At 41.8% G+C, this 20,000-nt stretch overlaps 1 protein-coding gene across 3 annotated transcripts in view; it reads left to right on the top strand.

Annotated features, from left to right (window-relative positions):
* LOC115226063 (protein Jade-1) overlaps positions 1-20,000 on the top strand; it is a 50,718-nt gene that overhangs the window by 28,355 nt on the left and 2,363 nt on the right. For all 3 annotated transcript variants that reach the window (XM_029797037.2, XM_036514957.1, XM_036514958.1), the window contains 14 exons: positions 664-731; positions 1,570-1,727; positions 2,710-2,748; positions 4,148-4,317; positions 4,469-4,527; positions 5,419-5,508; positions 7,503-7,565; positions 9,291-9,409; positions 10,990-11,095; positions 12,036-12,209; positions 14,455-14,588; positions 15,992-16,112; positions 17,334-17,459; positions 19,405-20,000. The exon at positions 19,405-20,000 is cut by the window's right edge. In XM_029797037.2, coding sequence (XP_029652897.2) covers positions 664-731; positions 1,570-1,727; positions 2,710-2,748; positions 4,148-4,317; positions 4,469-4,527; positions 5,419-5,508; positions 7,503-7,565; positions 9,291-9,409; positions 10,990-11,095; positions 12,036-12,209; positions 14,455-14,588; positions 15,992-16,112; positions 17,334-17,459; positions 19,405-20,000 — 2,023 coding nt within the window. The remainder of the gene's footprint in view (positions 1-663; positions 732-1,569; positions 1,728-2,709; positions 2,749-4,147; positions 4,318-4,468; positions 4,528-5,418; positions 5,509-7,502; positions 7,566-9,290; positions 9,410-10,989; positions 11,096-12,035; positions 12,210-14,454; positions 14,589-15,991; positions 16,113-17,333; positions 17,460-19,404) is intronic.

The raw sequence follows: 20,000 nt of genomic DNA, 5'->3' as shown, positions 1-20,000 counted from the left end.
GCAAAATACTTGGCACCATTTTGTCCATCCTTGTGTTGTGAGTTCAAATTCCACAGAGGTCACCTTTGCCTTTTAATCTCTCGGGTCTTGATTAATTTAAAAAACCAATTTAGCACTGGGGTCGATGTAATTGACTTAACTCCCACTCCCTTAAAATTGCTGGTTTGTGCCAAATTCTTGGTCTCAAGCATTTGTCTTATGAAGAAAGGCTGAAGACGCTCGACCTTTATTCTCTAGAAAAACGACGACGCCGTGGTGATCTCATTCTTGCTCACAGCATCATAAGCGGAAAGTGTGAATTCTCGAAAGAGCTGTTCTTCACTCCTGCTCCAGAGCGTTGGCTGCGGGGTCATTCCGAAAAGCTCTCTCTGCGACAATTTCATCTCAATCGAAGGAGAGGGGCTTTCTCCGTCCGGGTTGCCAATCCGTGGAATAAGCTGCCGGACGAGATGGTGAAGATGCCAACGACCGCTCAGTTCAAAGTCTCCCTTGACCAGAAATAGCCTGAACTCTTTGCATGAACACCACCCTGTACATAACTCCATGTCCCCCTACATGGCCTTGCTTTTTGCTTTTTGAGCCAAAAAATTAACTTAAGTAGAGTCTGTCATTTTCTGTTTCCTTGTCTGTATCATCTTTGTTTCTCTTTTTTTTATTATACAGGCAGTAAAATGAGTCCTAATGGTCTGCGGAGTCCAACGTTTGGCTCACAGCACAATAAACCTGCTGAAGTAAGTATTGTCGTTTTGTTGTTGTTATTGTCATCCGGTGTCTTTATTGCCTGATGCGTACAAAGTATCAAACTGAATTAAAACTAGCCATCTTTACACTGTATATTTATAATATTTCCATCTATACTCTGTTTCAATTGGTTTAATCTGTGGTAGTCATCAGGTGTCTTATTCCTGGATGTGTACATACTACCAGACTGGATAAGAACCGATCATCTTTACACTGTATATCTCTCTCTATATAAAGCTGAGGTTGTCTGTGTGTGGTAGGTTTGGTAGCCTTCAACTAACACTACCTCCTCCAAGACCCTGTGGCGCAAGTTGACCAAAATTGACAGTTTGATAGAAGAAGACTTGCTCTTCCTTCCGTAGAAGATAAAGTTCAAATCGGACCATGTTAACACCAAAAATTATTTACATCAAAAAGAATCTTTTTTGAAACTACAACACATTTGAGTGAGGACGTTGCCAGTGCCGCTGGACTGGCTCCTATGCAGGTGGCACATAAAAGGCATCATTTGAGCGTGGCCGTTGCCAGTGCCGCCTGACTGGCCCTCATGCCGGTGGCACGTAAAAGCACCCACTACACTCTTGGAGTGGTTGGCGTTGGGAAGGGCATCCAGCTGTAGAAACTCTGCCAGATCAGACTGGAGCCTGGCGCAGCCTTCTGGCTTCCCAGACCTCAGTCAAATTGTCCAACCCATGCCAGCATGGAAAGCGGACGTTAAACGATGATGATGATGACACTCGTATTTATGTGTAGACACACACACACACACGTATATATATTCACACATACATAATTGGTCTCTTCATTCTCTACCTTGTCTCCCCGCAGTTGTTCCGGAAAGATCTTATAAGTGCCATGAAATTGGCTGATTCTGATCCTCTCCAACCTGAAGAATACTTCGAGATTGCTGACCCTTGGCGCCAGGAATGGGAGAAAGGGGTTCAGGTACCAGTGAACCCTACCAGCATTCCAGAGATAAATGTCAGGTAGGTTTTTCTCTCCACTGTTTCTTTCTCTAGCTCTGTCCCCCCCTCCCTTGCCAGCTCCCTTCACTCCCTGTACATGTTGTAAAGCTGTTGACATTAGGGAGAGAACCCAGCTGCCAGAGACCCTGCCAAAAACTGGCAGTAGAGCTTAGTGCAATCTTGTGACTTGCCAGTTCTTGTCAAAATTCAAAACCATCCGACCCATACCAGCAAGAAAAATGTTAAATGATGGTTATAATGACGATCAGTGGTTCTCAATACTTGGATATGATATTTTTGAGCAAGTCAACATTCCTAGACCAACCAAAGACGATTGCCATCTTTTTAACCCTTTTCAGGGGCGTAAGCAGCCCACATATGCATACCTCTTCTTCCTTTGGACACTAAACTCTGTTCGTGAAGACCTGTTGAGGCAAGTGAAATCAAAATCAAATTCGATGACTGGCATCCGTGCTAGTGGGGTGCAAAGAGCACCATCCGAACGTGATTGTTGACAGACCGGCTAACCGGCTTCTGTGCCAGTGGCACATAAAAGGGCACCATTTGAGTGTGATCGTTACCAGCGTCACCTTACTGGCACTTATGCCCCGTGCTAGTAGGGTGCTAAGAGCACCATCAAAGGGTGATCGTTGCCAGAGCGGCTAACTGGCTTCTGTGCCGGTGGCATGTAAAAGGCACCATGTTCCTAGCACTAGCTCAATGATAACAATGTTATTTTACTAAATTCTCTGTTATATTTAAAGTAGTTGAAAGAAACACAGAGCATCTCAAAATAAATACAGTAACGAAAGGGTTAATTAAGCTGGTGTCAAATGTAAATGATGTAAATAAGCATGAAATTTTGATGAAAGGTCTTAATTTGGATCATTTCAAAATAAGTTTGTATCATAGAGCTAAGGGTGGGTCCAAGTTGGTTAGTATCAGATGATTTAAACAAACATAACAAATGCTTATATATATTGTTGTTCTTTGAATATTTCAGAGTTTTGCGAGAGAAACCCAAATCTGGCGACTTCAAAATGTAAGTATTTTGGCCTTTTGCTTCCTTGTGTTTTTTCCTTTTGTCTTTGTAACCACAGGTCAGTACCAGCTGTGGCCATTCGGATATAATGTGTGTAGGACCACGTCCCTTCCTTGTTGTTTAGTACCAGGTCAGCAGACATATGATCAAAGGTCTTCCAGCTGTGACCATCCTGTTTTTTATTTAGATGTGTGATCGTTGACAGAGTGGCTAACCAGCTTCTGTGCCAGAGTCACATACAAGACACCATTCGAGCGTGATCGTTACCAGCGTCGCCTTACTGGCACTCGAGCCCCGTGCTAGTAGGGTGCCAAGAGCACCATCCGAGCATGATCATTGCCAGAGTGGCTAACTGGCCTACATGCTGGTGGCACGTGAAAGGGCACCATTCGAGCGTGATTGTTACCAGCGTCGCCTTACTGGCACCTGTGCAAAAAGATTCGAGCAAGGTAATTGCCATTACCACCTGACTGGCCCCCGTGCCTGTGGCATGTAAAAGCACCCACTACACTCTTGGAGTGGTTGGTGTTAGGAAGGACATCCAGCTGTAGAAACTCTGCCAGATCAAGATTGGAGCCTGGTGTAGCCATCTGGTTCGCCAGTCCTCAGTCAAATCGTCCAACCCATGCTAGCATGGAAAGCGGATGTTAAACAGTGATGATGTTTATAGGTCCTTAGCTCCAGGTCTAATGTATCTCCTTGTTTAGTCCCAGCTTAGTCAGATTCCAACAGGTTTATGATCTGGGAGTCTTCCAGTTGCGACCATCCTGTCTTTTATTCAGAAGTAGTGTATCTAGCTCCTGCCTAAGTTGCAGTGACATAAATACACCAACACCTGTTGTCAAGCAGTGGTGGGGTACAAATATGCACACACACAATGGGTTTACCATCCAACCCGTGCTAGCACGGAAAAAGGACATTAAACGATTATATATATATATCTATATATATGCATGTGGAGGTGCAATGGCCTGAGTGAAAACACCTAAAAGCTCCACGAGGCTCCGGCAGGGGGTCGATGCGACTCCTGTTGTACTCTTTCGCCCCCAACTTTCTCTTACTCTCTCTTCCTGTTTCTTGAGTAACGCTGTGATGGACTGACGTCCCTTCAGTTGGGGGGGAACACATATGCCACAGAAACCGGGAAACCGGGCCCATGAGCCTGGCTAGGCTTGAAAAGGGCAACGTTTATATCTTTCTCTTTTACTTGTTTCAGTCATTTGACTGTGGTCATGCTGGAGCACCACCTTTATCTGTGTTTGTTACCCACTACCACATATAAAATTTATGTGCATGACAAGTAAATGGCCGATGTCCAGAGAACTTAATTATCTTTTTGTTATATTCCATCTTGAATTTACTGAAATCTACTTTTTTTTTTCCTCTGTTTTCTGTTCAGCCCTCGCAACCCGCGTAAACTGCTGCACGCCACCCAGGACGAGAACTACAGGCAGAGCATCCATGAGCTGACGGGCATGCAGCAACTGGCAGAACAGGTGGTCCGTTACGACCTGGACGATATCGATGTGTGTTGGCTGACGAAGGTGAATGAAGAACGGGAAGAAATGGGTAAGTCGGTGCCCTTGTGTCCCTTATTTAGGGGTCTACATGTTTCGTTCATCTATCCCTCGGTGCTCTTCGTGTATGGTACGGAATCGGTACCTGCCATGCCTTATTTAGCCTTTCTTATTTCTCTCATGCCTTCTCTGTCTATTTGTAGGTGATACTTTGATAGACGAATGGATTATGGAAAGGATTATTGAAGAATTAGAAAACCAGGTAAATATGAACACCTAACCGCTTTTCTACTGACTTCTGGTTATAGGAAATTTTGCTGTGAGACACCGTATGAACAGTGGCAAAGCATCGTTGTGGAAGAGGGAGACCCAGGAAGACATGGGACAAAGTGTTAAAGGCCATTCTCAAATGTTGGAAGACTGAGATGTGTGGCATGTTGCTGTACTCAAGAAGTTCTGCTCATTACAACAGAATTGAGATCCTAAAACTTTTTATATCCTTCAGTTTGGATATATGATTTAACGAAACAGGGGTAATGTCATGTCTTCATGCAACATACTGCTACTGCAGCTGTGCATGACTCCAAAATGCCGTCTCTCCACATAAAAAGCACTGATGATAGTGCAATAGTAGGAGACACTTGCCCAAGGTGCCATGCAGTGGGACTGAACCCGGAACCATATGGTTCATAAGCAAGCTATTACCACACAGCCACTCCTATGCCTATATACATACATACATATATACAACAGGCTTCTTTCAGTTTCCGTCTACCAAATCCACTCACAAGGCTTTGGTCGGCCCGAGGCTATAGAAGACACTTGCCCAAGGTGTCACGCAGTGGGACTGAACCTGGAACCATGTGGTTGGTAAGCAAGCTACTTACCACACAGCCACTGCTACGCCTATATACACATATACGGCAGGCTTCTTTCAGTTTCCGTCTACCAAATCCACTCACAAGGCTTTGGTCGTCCCAAGGCTATAGCAGAAGACACTTGCTCAGGGTGCCATGCAGTGGGACTGAACCCGGAACCATGTGGTTGGTAAGCAAGCTACTTACCACACAGCCACTCATCGTTGTTTGTGTATGACATTATACTTTAGCCATGAGACTCAATCAAGATTAATATTTTGCCTTGTCTTTTTCAGTGCCACGATACAATGCAGCAGACCATAAAGACCGAAGAAGGTCTTGGTATTGAGTACGATGAAGATGTCACATGTGATGTGTGTCATTCAGTGAGTCTCCCCTTCCTATCGTCTCTCATTTTGGATCTTTTCCGTTTGACCGGCAGTTTTTTAAAATAATTTCTTTGTAACTAAACACTTTGAAACTTCGTATTCTGGTAGAATGTGTCAAAATAAAACATCTTTTTCTCTTGGCTTTATTGAGAAAATTCTATGGTTTGTAAGATATTTGTTGTTGTTTTTTCTTGCATTTCGGCAATTTCAACTAATCAATGATGTCTATTGAGGTGAATACAATTTCTCCGGAGCGTTGTCAACAACAATAATTTCTGGTGTCATATGAAATTGTCTCTGTTATTTAGGATCTTTTCGGTTTGACCGGCAGTTTTTAAAAATAATTTCCACGTAACTAAACACTTTTAAACTTCGTATACTGGTAGAATGTGTTCATAAAACATCTTTTTCTCTTGGCTTTATTGAGAAAATTCTATAGTTTGTAAGATATTTGTTGTTTTTTCTTCTTCAATTTCTGCAATTTCAACCAATCAATGACGTCTATTGAGGTGAAAACATTCTGTGCCGTATGAATATGTCCCTCGTTTAAGAAACAGAGATCTTTTCAGTTTGAATGGCAGTTTTTTAAAATAGTTTCCACGTAACTAAACACTTTTAAACTTCCTATACTGGTAGAATGTGTTTATAAAAAATCTTTTTCTCTTGGCTTTATTGAGAAAACTCTATAATTGACAGCAACAAGGCAACGATATAGCCGCTAAGTGGTCACTAGACGTGCTAGAAATAGCAGCCGAATATCTCGAATTACCCTATTTCAATGTATGTAAGGAACCCCCAAATTTTGGAAAAAAAGGTTCTGTAAGAGATTATAATACTAAGTTCTTTTCGGTTTGACCGGCAGTTTTTTAAAAATAATTTCCACGTAACTAAACACTTTTAAACTTCGTATACTGGTAGAATGTGTTTATAAAACATCTTTTTCTCTTGGCTTTCATGAGAAAATTCTATAGTTTGTAAGATATTTGTTGGGTTTTTTCTTGTATTTTGGCTATTTCAACCAATCAATGACGTCTATTGAGGTGAAAACGATATCCACTCACAAGGCTTTGGTTGGCTCTAGGCTATAATAGAAGACACCTGCCCAAGGTGCCACACAGTGGGACTGAACCCGGAACCATGTGGTTCGTAAGCAAGCTACTTACCACACACCCAATCCTACACCTATATATATATATATACATATATACGACGGGCTTCTTTCAGTTTCCATCTACCAAATCCACTCACAAGGCTTTGGTTGGCCCTAGGCTATAATAGGAGACACCTGCCCAAGGTGCCACACAGTGGGACTGAACCCGGAACCATGTGGTTCATTAGCAAGCTACTTACCACACAGCCACTCCTATAAAAATATTTGTTTCAAGTCATGTTTTCATGTCAAGAATCTTTGCAAAACAAATACATAAATGTATAACCGATGAGGATATATATATATATATATATATAATATGAGGGAATATTATTCCAAACTTACAGGGAAAAATTCAATTTAGAATTACTAAATCAAATTTCACAAAATATAATATATAAAAATATATAACGATGATAAATATATATTTTTTATCTTATATTTAATCTTTCTATCATATGTAATTTTCTAGATGGCGTAATTTAATTTTCCATTTTGAATTGATAAATGGGTTTTTTTTTTCTTATTTACATATATATGTATATATATGTAAATTAGAAAAAAACCATATATATATATATATATATATATATATATATAGCGTAGGCTCGAAATGTAAAAGACTTGTTTTATTTCTATTCTTGAGCGCCATACTAATACATTATTTGTTTGTACTCCACCTGCCTTCGTCTTTTGTTTATTTTTGTAAACCTTCCTGTTATATATATATATAAATTAGAAAAAAAACACCTTTTATAAATTCAAAATGAAAAATTAAATTACACCATCTAGAAAATTATAAGTGTGTGTATTCTTATGATCCTCCCTCTCTCTATTTCAGCCTGATAGTGAAGAGAACAATGAAATGGTTTTCTGTGATGGCTGTGATATTTGTGTCCACCAGGTAATTATTTTTAATTACTAATTAACCAATTATCTTTCGTTCCTGCCAGAACAGAATTTATGACATTTTCCCTTTTAAATTGATGTCTTTTGTCTCTGTCCCTTTCTTTTTCTCCTTCCCTCCAAGGCTTTGGTTGGCCCAAGATTATAGAAGAAAACACTTGCCCATGGTGCCAAGCAGTGGGACTGAACCTTTAACTATGTGGTTGAGAAACAAGCTTCTTACCACACAGCCACACCTGCCCCTAATATTCACCAATAAATAATGATTTTATTGGTTTCAAAATTTGGCACAAGACCGGCAATTTTAAGGGAGGGGTTAAGTCAATTACATCGACCCCGGTTTTCAGCTGGACCTTATTTTATTGGCCCTGAAAGATTGTGAGGCTAAGTTAACCTTGGCAGAATTTGAAATCAGAGTGTAAAAACTGGTGAAATGCCGCTTAGCATTTTATGTGACCTGGTAATTGTTCTGCTAGCTTGCTGCCTTCATACCAATGAGAAGGCCAGCAATTTCAGCAGGGGTGGGAAGTTGGTTATATTAACCCAGTGCTCAACTGGTCCTTATTTTGGTGGAAAGACAAAGTCGACCTTGGTAGAATTTTAAACTCAGAATGCTGTGCAGGGGCACGTAAAAAGCACCCACTACACTCGTGGAGTGGTTGGCGTTAGGAAGGGCATCCAGCTGGAGCCTGGTGCAGCCCCTGGCTTCCCAGATCCCTGGTTGAACCGTCCAACCCATGCTAGCTTGGAAAACGGACGTTAAACGATGATGATGAATGTAAAGGGAGATGAAGCAGTTTGCCCGGCATGCTAATGATCCTTATTTCGTTACTGCCCAGAAGGGGCTACACACAGAGGGGACAAACGAGGACAGACTAACGGATTAAGTCGATTATATCGACCCCAGTGCGTAACTGGTACTTATTTAATCGACCCCGAAAGGATGAAAGGCAAAGTTGACCTCAGTGGAATTTGAACTCAGAACGTAAAAATAGACAAAATACCTATTTCTTTATTACCCACAAGGGGCTAAACACAGAGGGGACAAACAAGGACAGACTAAGGGATTAAGTTGATTATATCGACCCCAGTGCATAACTGGTACTTATTTAATCGACCCCGAAATGATGAAAGGCAAAGTCAACCTCGACGGAATTTGAACTCAGAACGTAGCATCAGATGAAATACCTATTTCTTTGCTACCCACAAGGGGCTAAAAGCAGAGGGGACAAACAAGAACAGACAAAGGGATTAAGCAGATTATATCAACCCCAGTACTTAACTTCTACTTATTTAATCAACCCCAAAAGGATGAAAGGCAAAGTCGACCTTGGTGAAATTTGAACTCAGAATGTAGCTGCAGACGAAATACTGCTAAGCATTTTGCCCTGAGTGCTAACGTTTCTGCCAGCTCGCCACCTTTTTTTTCCATGTGGAGCTTAGGTGTTTCGCTCATAAACACACATCGCCCGGTCTGAGATTCGAACCCGTGATCCCTCGACTGCGAGTCCGCTGCTCTAACCACTAGGCCATGTTCCTCCACAAATGCTAATGATTCTGCCAGCTTGCCACCCTCATAGGAACTGATAATAATACAAAACAAAATTATAATCATATAATAAATTTTCTCAAATACTAAAAGGATTTTGATGATGATGTGTGTGCCAAAATATTGCCCTTCTGCCCTTGTTAATCTCATTGTTCCTCCCTTGTTTTCTTGTAGGCCTGTTATGGTATACAAGCAATACCTGAAGGCAGTTGGCTATGTAGACCTTGTTCCCTAGGGGTCAAACCTGTCTGTATTCTGTGCCCAAATACAAACGGAGCTATGAAGAGTACCCGGTAAGTAGGGGTTACTGATGTTTCTGGTTTGAAGAATTTTGTGTTTGTGGGTGACTGAAAAAGTCTCGTGTCTGGTTCGGAGCTTTGTGTGCCTGTGTCTACCTCCAAAGAGCTTTGTATGAGCCAGAAACATGTGCTAAGCTCTTGGAACCATAGAGTGCTGTGCGTGAGTTTCTGGGTTAGAGGGTATGTGTGTGGTTCAAATGGCTTTGTAAGTGTTACATGTGCTTCTGGTGATGGTTTCACATAAAAAGCACTGGTGATGTGTGTGTGTGGCTCAACAGATTGTGTTTCTGGTTCATATTATTTCGGTATACTAGCAGTATCGCCTGGCATTGCTCGGGTTTGTTTCGACCCTTTAGAATTGGAATTTTTGAAAAGTAAAAATTTTGCATTCTCTTTAAGTGAACATTTTTCTGGTTGAAATACACCGAAAATTGGCGACACAGCAGTCAAAAGATTGTAAAAAAATAGGGATTTTCATAGAAAAAAAAAAAGCACCTTTTTGATGTAAATAATAGCCTTCTTCTATCATACTCCCAATTTTGGTCAACTTGTGCCGCAGGGTCTCGGAGGAGATAGTGTTAGTTGAAGGCTACCAAACCTGCCACACACTGACAACTTCACATAGAAAAAAAGCACCTTTTTGATGTAAATAATTTTTGGTGTTAACATGGTCCGATTTGAATTTTTTCTTCTACAGAAGGAAGAGCAAGCCTTCTTCTATCATACTCTCAATTTTGGTCAACTTGTGCCGCAGGGTCTCGGAGGAGACAGTGTTAGTTGAAGGCTACCAAACCTGCCACACACTGACAACTTCAGCTTTATATATAGAGTTTTCTCTGATTTAGGTTGGACAATTTGACAGGAGCGGGCCAGGTAGGAGACTACCCAGGCTACTGTGTCTGTTTTGGCAGGGTTTTTATGGCTGGATGCTCTTTACATGGCAACAGCCCCTACACTAATGTAAATGAAATCCTTCGTTGTCATTTCTTCAAAATCCCTAGCTTAAAAATAGGCAGTTACTTACTCTCTTTTACTTGTTTCAGTCATTTGACTGTGGCCATGCTGGAGCACCGCCTTTAGTCGAGCAAGTCGACCCCGGGACTTATTCTTTGTAAGCCCAGTACATATTTTATCGGTCTCTTTTGCCGAACCACTAAGTAACGGGGACATAAACACACCAGCATCGGTTGTCAAGCAATGCTAGGGGTGACAAACGCAAACACACACACATACATATATATACACATATACGACAGGCTTCTTTCAGTTTCCGTCTACCAAATCCACTCACAAGGCATTGGTCGGCCTGGGGCTATAGCAGAAGACACTTGCCCAAGATGCCACGCAGTGGGACTGAACCCGGAACCATGTGGTTGGTTAGCAAGCTACTTACCACACAGCTACTCCTGCGCCTATAAAATTCTTCAACACTTTCCAAACTAATTGAAACAAAGTCTGTGTATTTCAGCAGAAATAAAATAACTAAAGGGTTATAGAACTTTCTGCATGATTCCAAGAACTTCTGTAAGTAATGTGTAATATTATATTGTTCTTGTGTTTATGAATTTCTTCAGAAGCGGTACCAAATGGGCACACGTGAACTGTTCTCTGTGGATACCGGAGGTTAGCATTGGCTGCGTTGAACGGATGGAACCAATAACTAAAATATCACAGATTCCGGTAATTAGACTCCCTTTATTTATTTGTGTTGTTTTTATATATATATATATCTTTTATTTGTTTGTCATTAGACTGCGACCAAGCTGGGGCATCACCTCAAAGCATTTAGCCAAACAAATTGACTTTGTAAGCCTGTCAGTTTATCTCTTAACGTAATAACAACCTGTTAAATATTAATATCAATTTCTACCCTTATTTAATTTAATGTATGTGTGTATATATATATATATATATATATATATATATATTGTCCTTGTTTCGTATACATTCAATCCTTTTTCCAAGAAATCTAATGCTCGTAGCTTAGTTTTTCCTTGGGGCTGGCCGAATCGGAGCGATCTCAAGATTAATCAGCCAAAATTGCGAGGATGATCCTGTTCTTGACTGAAGATTAGAGGCTTTAAATGACCCGTCCGTTTTTTTTTTTTTTGTGTCATCTATTTGAATGTTTTGCGTTCTTGTCCCATTTTGTATTTTATATATTTTTCAACGCCATGTTAGATCGTTAGCTCCTACACGCATTTTTTTCTCTCCTTGTTTCTCTCCGTGTTTCTTTTCTGTGTATCTTTCTGCCAAAGAGCGTAGGCTCGAAACGTAAAAGACTTGTTCTATTTCTATTCCTGAGCGCCATACTAATACATTTGTTTGTTTGTACTCCACCTGCCTTCGTCTTTTGTTTATTTTCGTAAACTTTCCCTTTATATATATATATATATATACACACACACACACACACACACACACACACATCATATAATCATTCTTTTTAGGATTGGTGACACTGAAATTACAGCTATAAATATTAAAATAATAGCATGTAATTATTAGGTTAGATATATATATATATATATATATGATGATGATGATATATATGTAGACATACACACGCATACTTTTATATAAGAATTTTAAAAAAAATATTTCTTTCTCTGTGTTGCAGCCAAGTCGTTGGGCATTAGTGTGTTGTCTATGCAAGGAGCGCGTTGGAGCATGCATTCAGTGCTCAGTGAAAACCTGCAAGACAGCCTTCCATGTTACCTGTGCTTTCAACAACAACCTGGAGATGCGAACGATATTGGATGAATCTGATGTGGAGAGCGGAGTAAAATTAAAGGTACGTACAACTGGACATGTTCCTTTCTCTTCTCTTGTTGCGCTGCCAGATAATCTCTGTCCCTCTCCGAGCTTATTAACCTGTGTAAGGTACCTTTCAGTGGTGGACATCCTCTCTGCCTCTGTTCATCTTAGACACAAGTGGTTGCGGTACCGATGGGGACGGTCTGGAAAAGGGAGCGCCATCTGGAGAGCAAAATGAAGAACATCTTGATACTCTCTGTCGCTCCAGTGGTTCGGTCTCTACCGTCTCCTGCCGACTGTACTGTCGTTGCGGCACTTTTTTGCTGAAAAAAAAAACAGTTAATAGAAGAAATGAGAGAGGAGGAGGGACGACTAACACTGTGTAATATGGTTTTGGTCCCTGGCTGGTAACTGTTATTTCCTGTGTGCTGACTCCTAGAAAGCATGAAAAATGGTCAATATTTCCTTCAAACTTTGCTTTTGTTATATTTATAACCTCAAAGAATCCCTCTCAAAACATGGCTGTTTTGCTCTCTCCCACCACTCTTGCTCATGATCAGAGATGTACATATTGTCAGGTACTAAGGGACATAAAATCTCAAGTGGTTACGGTCAAGCAACTGACAACCAAATCTGTTGTATTGAACAGAATATTTACTATAACGATATTTCTGTTTCGGCCACTCAGCATTGAATCAAAGATTTTCGGTAATCATGAGGTAGACCCAGGAAAACCTGGGACGAGGTGGTGAAGCACGACCTTCGAACTTTAGGTCTCACCAAGGAAATGACTAGAGACCGAGACCTATGGAAGTATGCTGTGTGTGAGAAGACCCGGCAAGACTAGTGAGGCCATAACCCGTGGCCCCTACCTGGGACGTAGTCAGTCCACCTGTGCATACCTTCCTTCTTGTGACACTTGTGAAGACCTGTTGTTGAGGCAAGTGAAAATCAAAATCAAACCAAATCAAAATAGATGAACATCAATGGAATTTGTATCTTTGTGGTACCAGTGCAGGTGGCACATAAGAAAACCATCCGAACGTGGCCGTAGCCAGCACCGCATCGACTGGCCTCTGTGCTGTGGGCATGTAACAAACACCATCCGATCATGGCCGTTCGCCAGCCTCGTCTGGCACCTGTGTCGGTGGCACATAAAAAACACCATCCGAGCGTGGCCGTCTGCCTGCCTCGTCTGGCACCTGTGTCGGTGGCACATAAAATCACCCACTACACTCTCGGAGTGGTTGGCGTTAGGAAGGGCATCCAGCTGTAGAAACACTGCCAGATCTGACTGGCCTGGTGCAGCCTTCGGGCTCCCCAGACCCCAGTTGAACCATCCAACCCATGCTAGCATGGAAAGCGGACGTTAAACGATGATGATGATGCATTATTCCATAGCTCTCAGATGTCCATCATCATCTGACATGGGTTGGATGGTTTAACCAAAGCTGGCAAGCAGGAGAAGTGCACCAGGTTCCATTCTGATTCAGCATGGGTTTCTACATTTGGATGCCTTTCCTAAAGCCAACCACTTTACAGAGTGTGTTGGGTGCTTTTAATGCGACACCAGCACGAATGCTGTTATGTGCCACTGGCACACAACACTCGTTAGTCAGTTCTCTTAATTAGGAGTGGTAGGTTGGGCCCTTAACATTTCTGCTGGAGAGAACAGGTCTTCTTGGGTACAGCAATATGATTGCTTATTTTTAGAACCACATTGTAGGTTAGGTGTGAGAAGCCGGATCTGGTCAGCTTGACCATAAAACAAGGTAAAATATTTTCTCCTGGACATGACTGGTTTAACCCTTTAGCATTTAAACCGGTCATATCCGGGCAAAAGTATTCTGCCTGTTTTATGGTCAAACTGGCCAGATCTGGTCTCTCACACCAACCCTACAATATTGTTTAAAAAATTAACAGCTACCTCATCAAAATCTCATAGCTACAAGATAATCCATGATTAGTTCAAAACTATTTGGATAAAAAAATAATTAATTTTGGCAGAATAATAAGGGTTAAAGGGCCAAAAGAGCTAAAAATACTAAGCTCAGCCCTAAAGACATTCTAAAAATGAACAGCTTCCTCATCCAAAATCTCAAAGCCACAAGATAATGCATGATTAGTTCAAAACAATGAGAATAAATAAGCATTAATTTTGGCAGAATAATGCGAACAATAAGGGTTTAAAGGGCCGAAAGAGCTAAGAATACTAAGCTCAGCCCTAAATACACTCGCTTATGTATATCACGCTATATTTCTCTCTCTTTCCTTTGCTCCAGGCATATTGTCCTAAACACAGTAAAAAACGTGAACGCAGCCAAGCCGATTCCGAGTTGGAATCTCCCAGAAAAGAGATTGTAAACTGTCGTAAGGAACTCTCTGTAGAGGAGAAAGCCAATATGCGGGCTTCAAGGTAAGTTTTTTTTAAAAACTCCTACTTCATCATCATCATCATCGTTTAATGTCTGTTTTCCATGCTAGCATGAGTTGGACGGTTCGACCGGGGTCTGGGAAGCCAGGAGGCTGCACCAGGCTCCAGTCGATCTGGCAGTGTTTCTACAGAAGGCAAAAGCAGGGGACCAGTTGAGAAGCAGTAAGGGAAGAATTAACCATTTGCTCTACAAGGATGATCTGAAGCATTTTAGTAAGAATGAGAAAGAGATAATTTCTTTAACCCCTTGACGCCGGTATTACCTGATATGGCAGCGATTTGGCAGAAACGTTAGCACGCCGGGCAAAATGCGTAGCCGTATTTTGTCTGTCATTACGTTTTGAGTTCAAACTCCGCCGAGGTCGACTTTGACTTTCATCCTTTTGGAGTCGATAAAATAAAGTACCAGTTTTGCACTGGGGTCGATGTAATCAACTTAATCCGTTTGTCTGTCCTTGTTTGTTCCCTCTGTGTTTAGCCCCTTGTGGGTAGTAAAGAAATATATACTGAATATACGCAAACATTCACTTATTATTCAGCTGAATCCATAGTGAGGATTAACCGGGAGGGCAAGGCAGTTTTCCTTTGCCTAGTGGCTGTAGCGAAAGAGGTGATATGGTGGACCCATTTGAAAGGGCTAAGGTCAGACACTTTCCTCTTTGGCCAAGGCCTCATCAACTTTTTCAAGTTTCCCTTGAAAAGGAAGATGAGAGTAGAGAGGGAAGTGATGTCTGGTAGCAAGTTTATTGAAAGGTGGGTGAATGTCGCAAGAATGGCCAGTATGAACGGACCAATTCTGAGGATACACCTGTGAGAATTAAAAGGTAATATAAAAGGAGAAAGGAGCTCTCTACCCACCTTTTGACCAGGCTCCCGTGGCTTTTATGGGTTAGATATTATGTAGTATAAAAAAAGTATTATAAAAGGAGAAAGGGGCTCTCTACCCCACTTTTGACCAGGCTCCCGTGGCTTTTATGGGTTAGATATTATGTAGTATAAAAACGTATTATAAAAGGAGAAAGGGGCTCTCTACCCCCCTTTTGACCAGGCTCCCGTGTCTTTTATGGGTTAGATATTATGTAGTATAAAAAAAGTATTATAAAAGGAGAAAGGGGCTCTCTACCCCACTTTTGACCAGGCTCCCGTGGCTTTTATGGGTTTTCTCACGAGTAACCCTTTCGAAGCGCCTCCCCCTATTGGGAGTTTTAATTGTTACTTATATTTGTTGCCATCCTTTTTTTGTACATGGACCTTTTTCAAACGGACAAAACCCTTTGTAACTTTCATCTTGTGTTTTGTCCCTTTATGTTTTAATTGATTTTCGTTAACCCTTGTGGCCAATAAACGAACGAATTAATTATTATTATTATTTTTTTCTTTTGTAGACTAACTCAGCTTGACGAGGAGTTTTACACTCTGGTCAATGTGCGGGAAGTCTCTACAAAGTTCAACATTGACTACGATGTTGTGGATTTGGTGTATGTCTACTGGAAGTTGAAGCGAAAGGTAGGTCATTGGAGATTGTTCTTGTTGTTATCATTCCCTGGTCAACCCTGTTACGACACACCTGTTTAGTAATAGATATCTTAACGACAAATTAATACCTGAGAGGTAATATTTAATCATCACCCAAATGTGCATGCAGTGTTAGAACAAGCTATACTGCAAGAGAAATCATGAGTGAACTTCTCATATTGGCTCTTGGTGTAAAATGCATTCTTGTTTATATTGCTAGTGGGGAGATAAATCCCCCACCATCTCCAGCGCTGAGACCACCGGATCATGTGATTTTTGACCTTCCTTGGTTTTGTCAATGATGAACACCCGACCGCTAGAGATAGCAGTGACTTATCTCCCCTGCCAGTGATATCTCTATATATATAAACGGCAAAATGTCTGTTTGTGTGTGTGTCCTTTATACAAATCCACAATTTTTCAGTTAGAGGGCTCGCACTTTCTATGGTCATTCAAAACTGTCCAAGGGTGATCGTGCACATCTTTACATTTCCCCAGTCACCCTGCAAAGCCATTAAATATATATATATGAACGGCAAAATGTCTGTGTCTGCATGTCCTTTATACAAATCCACAATTTTTCAGTTAGAGGGCTTGCACTGTCTATGGTCATTCAAAACCGCCCAAGGGTGGTGGTGCACATCTTTACATTTCCCCAGTCACCCCACAAAGCCATTAAATATATATATATGAACAGCAAAATGTCTGTGTGTGCATGTCCTTTATACAAATCCACAATTTTTCAGTTAGAGGGCTTGCACTTTCTATGATCATTCAAAACCGTCCAAGGGTGGTCGTGCACATCTTTACATTTCTCCAGTCACCCCGCAAAGCCATCAAAATATCAATAGAAGTGACTTTTTTGTGGAATTTTCTATCCAAAACCCAATCAAAATGCCCGAAACTTGCTACGCCAATTGAATGCCAGCTAGCTGTATGTGATTAGTCGGAGATTTGGACAGTACTTGCGTGTATGTACGCACGCCACCAGTGGTATCAAGGGAAAGGCAAAGGGGCCGATACAGCTTGGCACCTGTGACATCACAACTCATTTCTGCAGCGTGAAATAAAGCGTCTTGATCAAGAGAGGGATTACACAAGAGTAGGGAGCGGAAGAGAGGGGGCTGAGAATGAAGAGTTGAGAGTGTGTCAAAGGTACTTTCTCTATCACACACACACACACATTCTCATGTAATGTCTCTTTTTTTCCAGGCCAATTATGACCGGCCCCTATTGACACCTAAGCGAGATGAGGCAAGTCTCCTGGAGAGACAACAAGAAGATAGTCTTGCAGCTCGCATGAAGATGTTTGTCCATCTACGCCAGGATCTTGAAAGGGTAAGCATTCTCTTTAGATTATCTTTTGTTTCAGTCTTGAGTACAGGTGCCAGTAAGGCGGATATTTAAGCAAAATTCTAATATTTTTACCTTTTGCTTAGTTTACCTGGATTTACCTGTAATTAGAGTCACTTTGAGTCAAAAGTTATGCAACAGAATTTGATTAAGAACCCTTTCTTTAATTATGTTCCAAATACAGTCAACTCTCGCTACTATGCCACCCTGCGGGACTGAGCCAAAGTGGCATAGTACCGAGGGTCTGTTATCTAAACACTACGTAACCAAAAATTTACTGAACATACGAATAAAAATTCATAGGGTGGGAAGTAAGGCCAATAAGAAGTTCAATGCAATGGTAAAAAGAAGACATCCATGTTTATTAAGTTTGGATTGCTTTTAGTTAATCCCGAAGCTCTCAGAAATTGTCGGCTGACGCATCTTCCTTCAGCGGATTTCATTCATTTCGTTGTCTAGCCTATCACACGCCTGAATGACGCTGGGTTTTCCGCTGCTCTGCTGCTGCATAAACTTTCGGATAGTGCTCCATGCTCGCTGGGCATCTGCAAACGAAACGTATTCCTCTTCCACAATTACCTCGTCGTCTTCACTTTCCACCGGCTCTTCGTTATGCATTACCTCCTTTGCTATTTCTTCTAGAGTGAAACATGTCGGACGATACAAGGGACGGTAACTTGTATCAGATATTACTAATGATACGAGGGGCCTGACAATAACGTTTTTCGCAGCATCGATAATCTCCTTCTTTTCCTTCAGCGTAAACTCAGTCCGCTTGCGTTTCTGAGCTGACATTGTGTGCTACTTTCTGGACTTTTCCGCAAGATTTACAAATACGAAATGTACAAAATGTAGGAGTACAAAATTTCGGAAAGTTGCGTGCGCTTCAGTTTACAAGTGGCATAGTAGCAAGAGTTGAGGGTGGCATAGTAAAAAGTTTTTGCTTATTATTTGGCCGGGACCGCGCAAAACTGGCATAGTAGCGAGAGTTGACTGTATCACATTAATATATTGATAAGTATATGTTACAGTTGTTTAATGAAACTAGTCTAAATTCACGATTATTTTAGTATTTAATTGAAACTCATGAGGGGTCTATTTTGGTCAGAAATATGGTAACGAAAGGGTTAATGCTTTGATAGGGCGGTGAGCTGGCAAAATGCTTAGTAGCATTTCATCTGCCTTTATTATGTTCTGAGTTCAAATCCCGCCGAGGTCTAATTGGTCTTTCATCCATTTCGGGGTCAATGTAAATTGACTTACCCTCTCCCCTATAATTGCTGGCCTTGTACCAAAATTTGAAACTAATGCTCTTTTACTCTTTTACTTGTTTCAGTCATTTGACTGCGGCCATGCTGGAGCACCGCTTTTAGTCGAGCAAATCGACCCCGGGACTTATTCTTTGTAAGCCCAGTACTTATTCTATCGGTCTCTTTTGCCGAACCGCTAAGTGACGGGGATGTAAACACACCAGCATCGGTTGTCAAGCAATGCTAGGGGGACAAACACACACGCATATATACGACAGGCTTCTTTCAGTTTCTGTCTACCAAATCCACTCACAAGGCATTGGTCGGCCCGGGGCTATAGCAGAAGACACTCGCCCAAGGTGCCACGCAGTGGGACTGAACCCGGAACCATGTGGTTGGTAAGCAAGCTACTTACCACACAGCCACACCTGCATACATATATACGACAGGCTTCTTTCAGTTTCTGTCTACCAAATCCACTCACAAGGCATTGGTCGGCCCGGGGCTATAGCAGAAGACACTCGCCCAAGGTGCCACGCAGTGGGACTGAACCCGGAACCATGTGGTTGGTTAGCAAGCTACTTACCACACAGCCACTCCTGCGCCTGTATTAAATTTTGATACATGTTCTTGTATTTTATTGTTTTTATCGGTTTTTTTTTCTCTTCTTTTCTTTGCAGGTTCGTAACCTGTGTTATATGGTGAGTCGCCGGGAGAAGATGAAGCGTCACTATTACCGAGTGAAGGAGAGTGTGTTTCAAGCCCAAGTGGAACTACTCACCAGTGACAAACAACTGATGACCTCGCGGGAGGTGAACAAGATCCTTGCCAAATATGAAGACAACAGCATCTATAACGTGTTCCTTATGCAAGACCACGACCCCGACACGACAGTCCTGTCCGACTGGGGCATATCACGGGTAGGCTACGAAGACTTCATCAAGCGCCACTTGTCCTTTGGCGCCTCCGACAGCAAACACCAGTCGGTCTACCGTAGCCCGCAGCGGACGCCGATGTCCGTGAAAGGGTGCGTGCGGAAGAAGGCGCGCCAATCTCCGTCCAGCGAGAACAGTAAACGAGAAGGGATGCCGAAGTATGACATTAAGAAGTTGATCCCTCACAAGAACAAGGAGAATGCAAAGTCTGATGATGACGATGATGAGAGCCAGGGGTCCGGGGACAACGACGCCCCGGAGAACTTGCTCCCGAAACGGCAACCGACAAAGAAAATGATTAAGAGAACAATCGGCCCTTGTCGGAATGTTTTGAAGGATCG

The sequence above is a fragment of the Octopus sinensis genome, linkage group LG29 (assembly GCF_006345805.1).
Source record: "Octopus sinensis linkage group LG29, ASM634580v1, whole genome shotgun sequence".
NCBI classification, from domain to species: Eukaryota; Metazoa; Mollusca; class Cephalopoda; order Octopoda; family Octopodidae; genus Octopus; species Octopus sinensis.
This window is presented reverse-complemented; position numbering and strand designations above follow the sequence as displayed.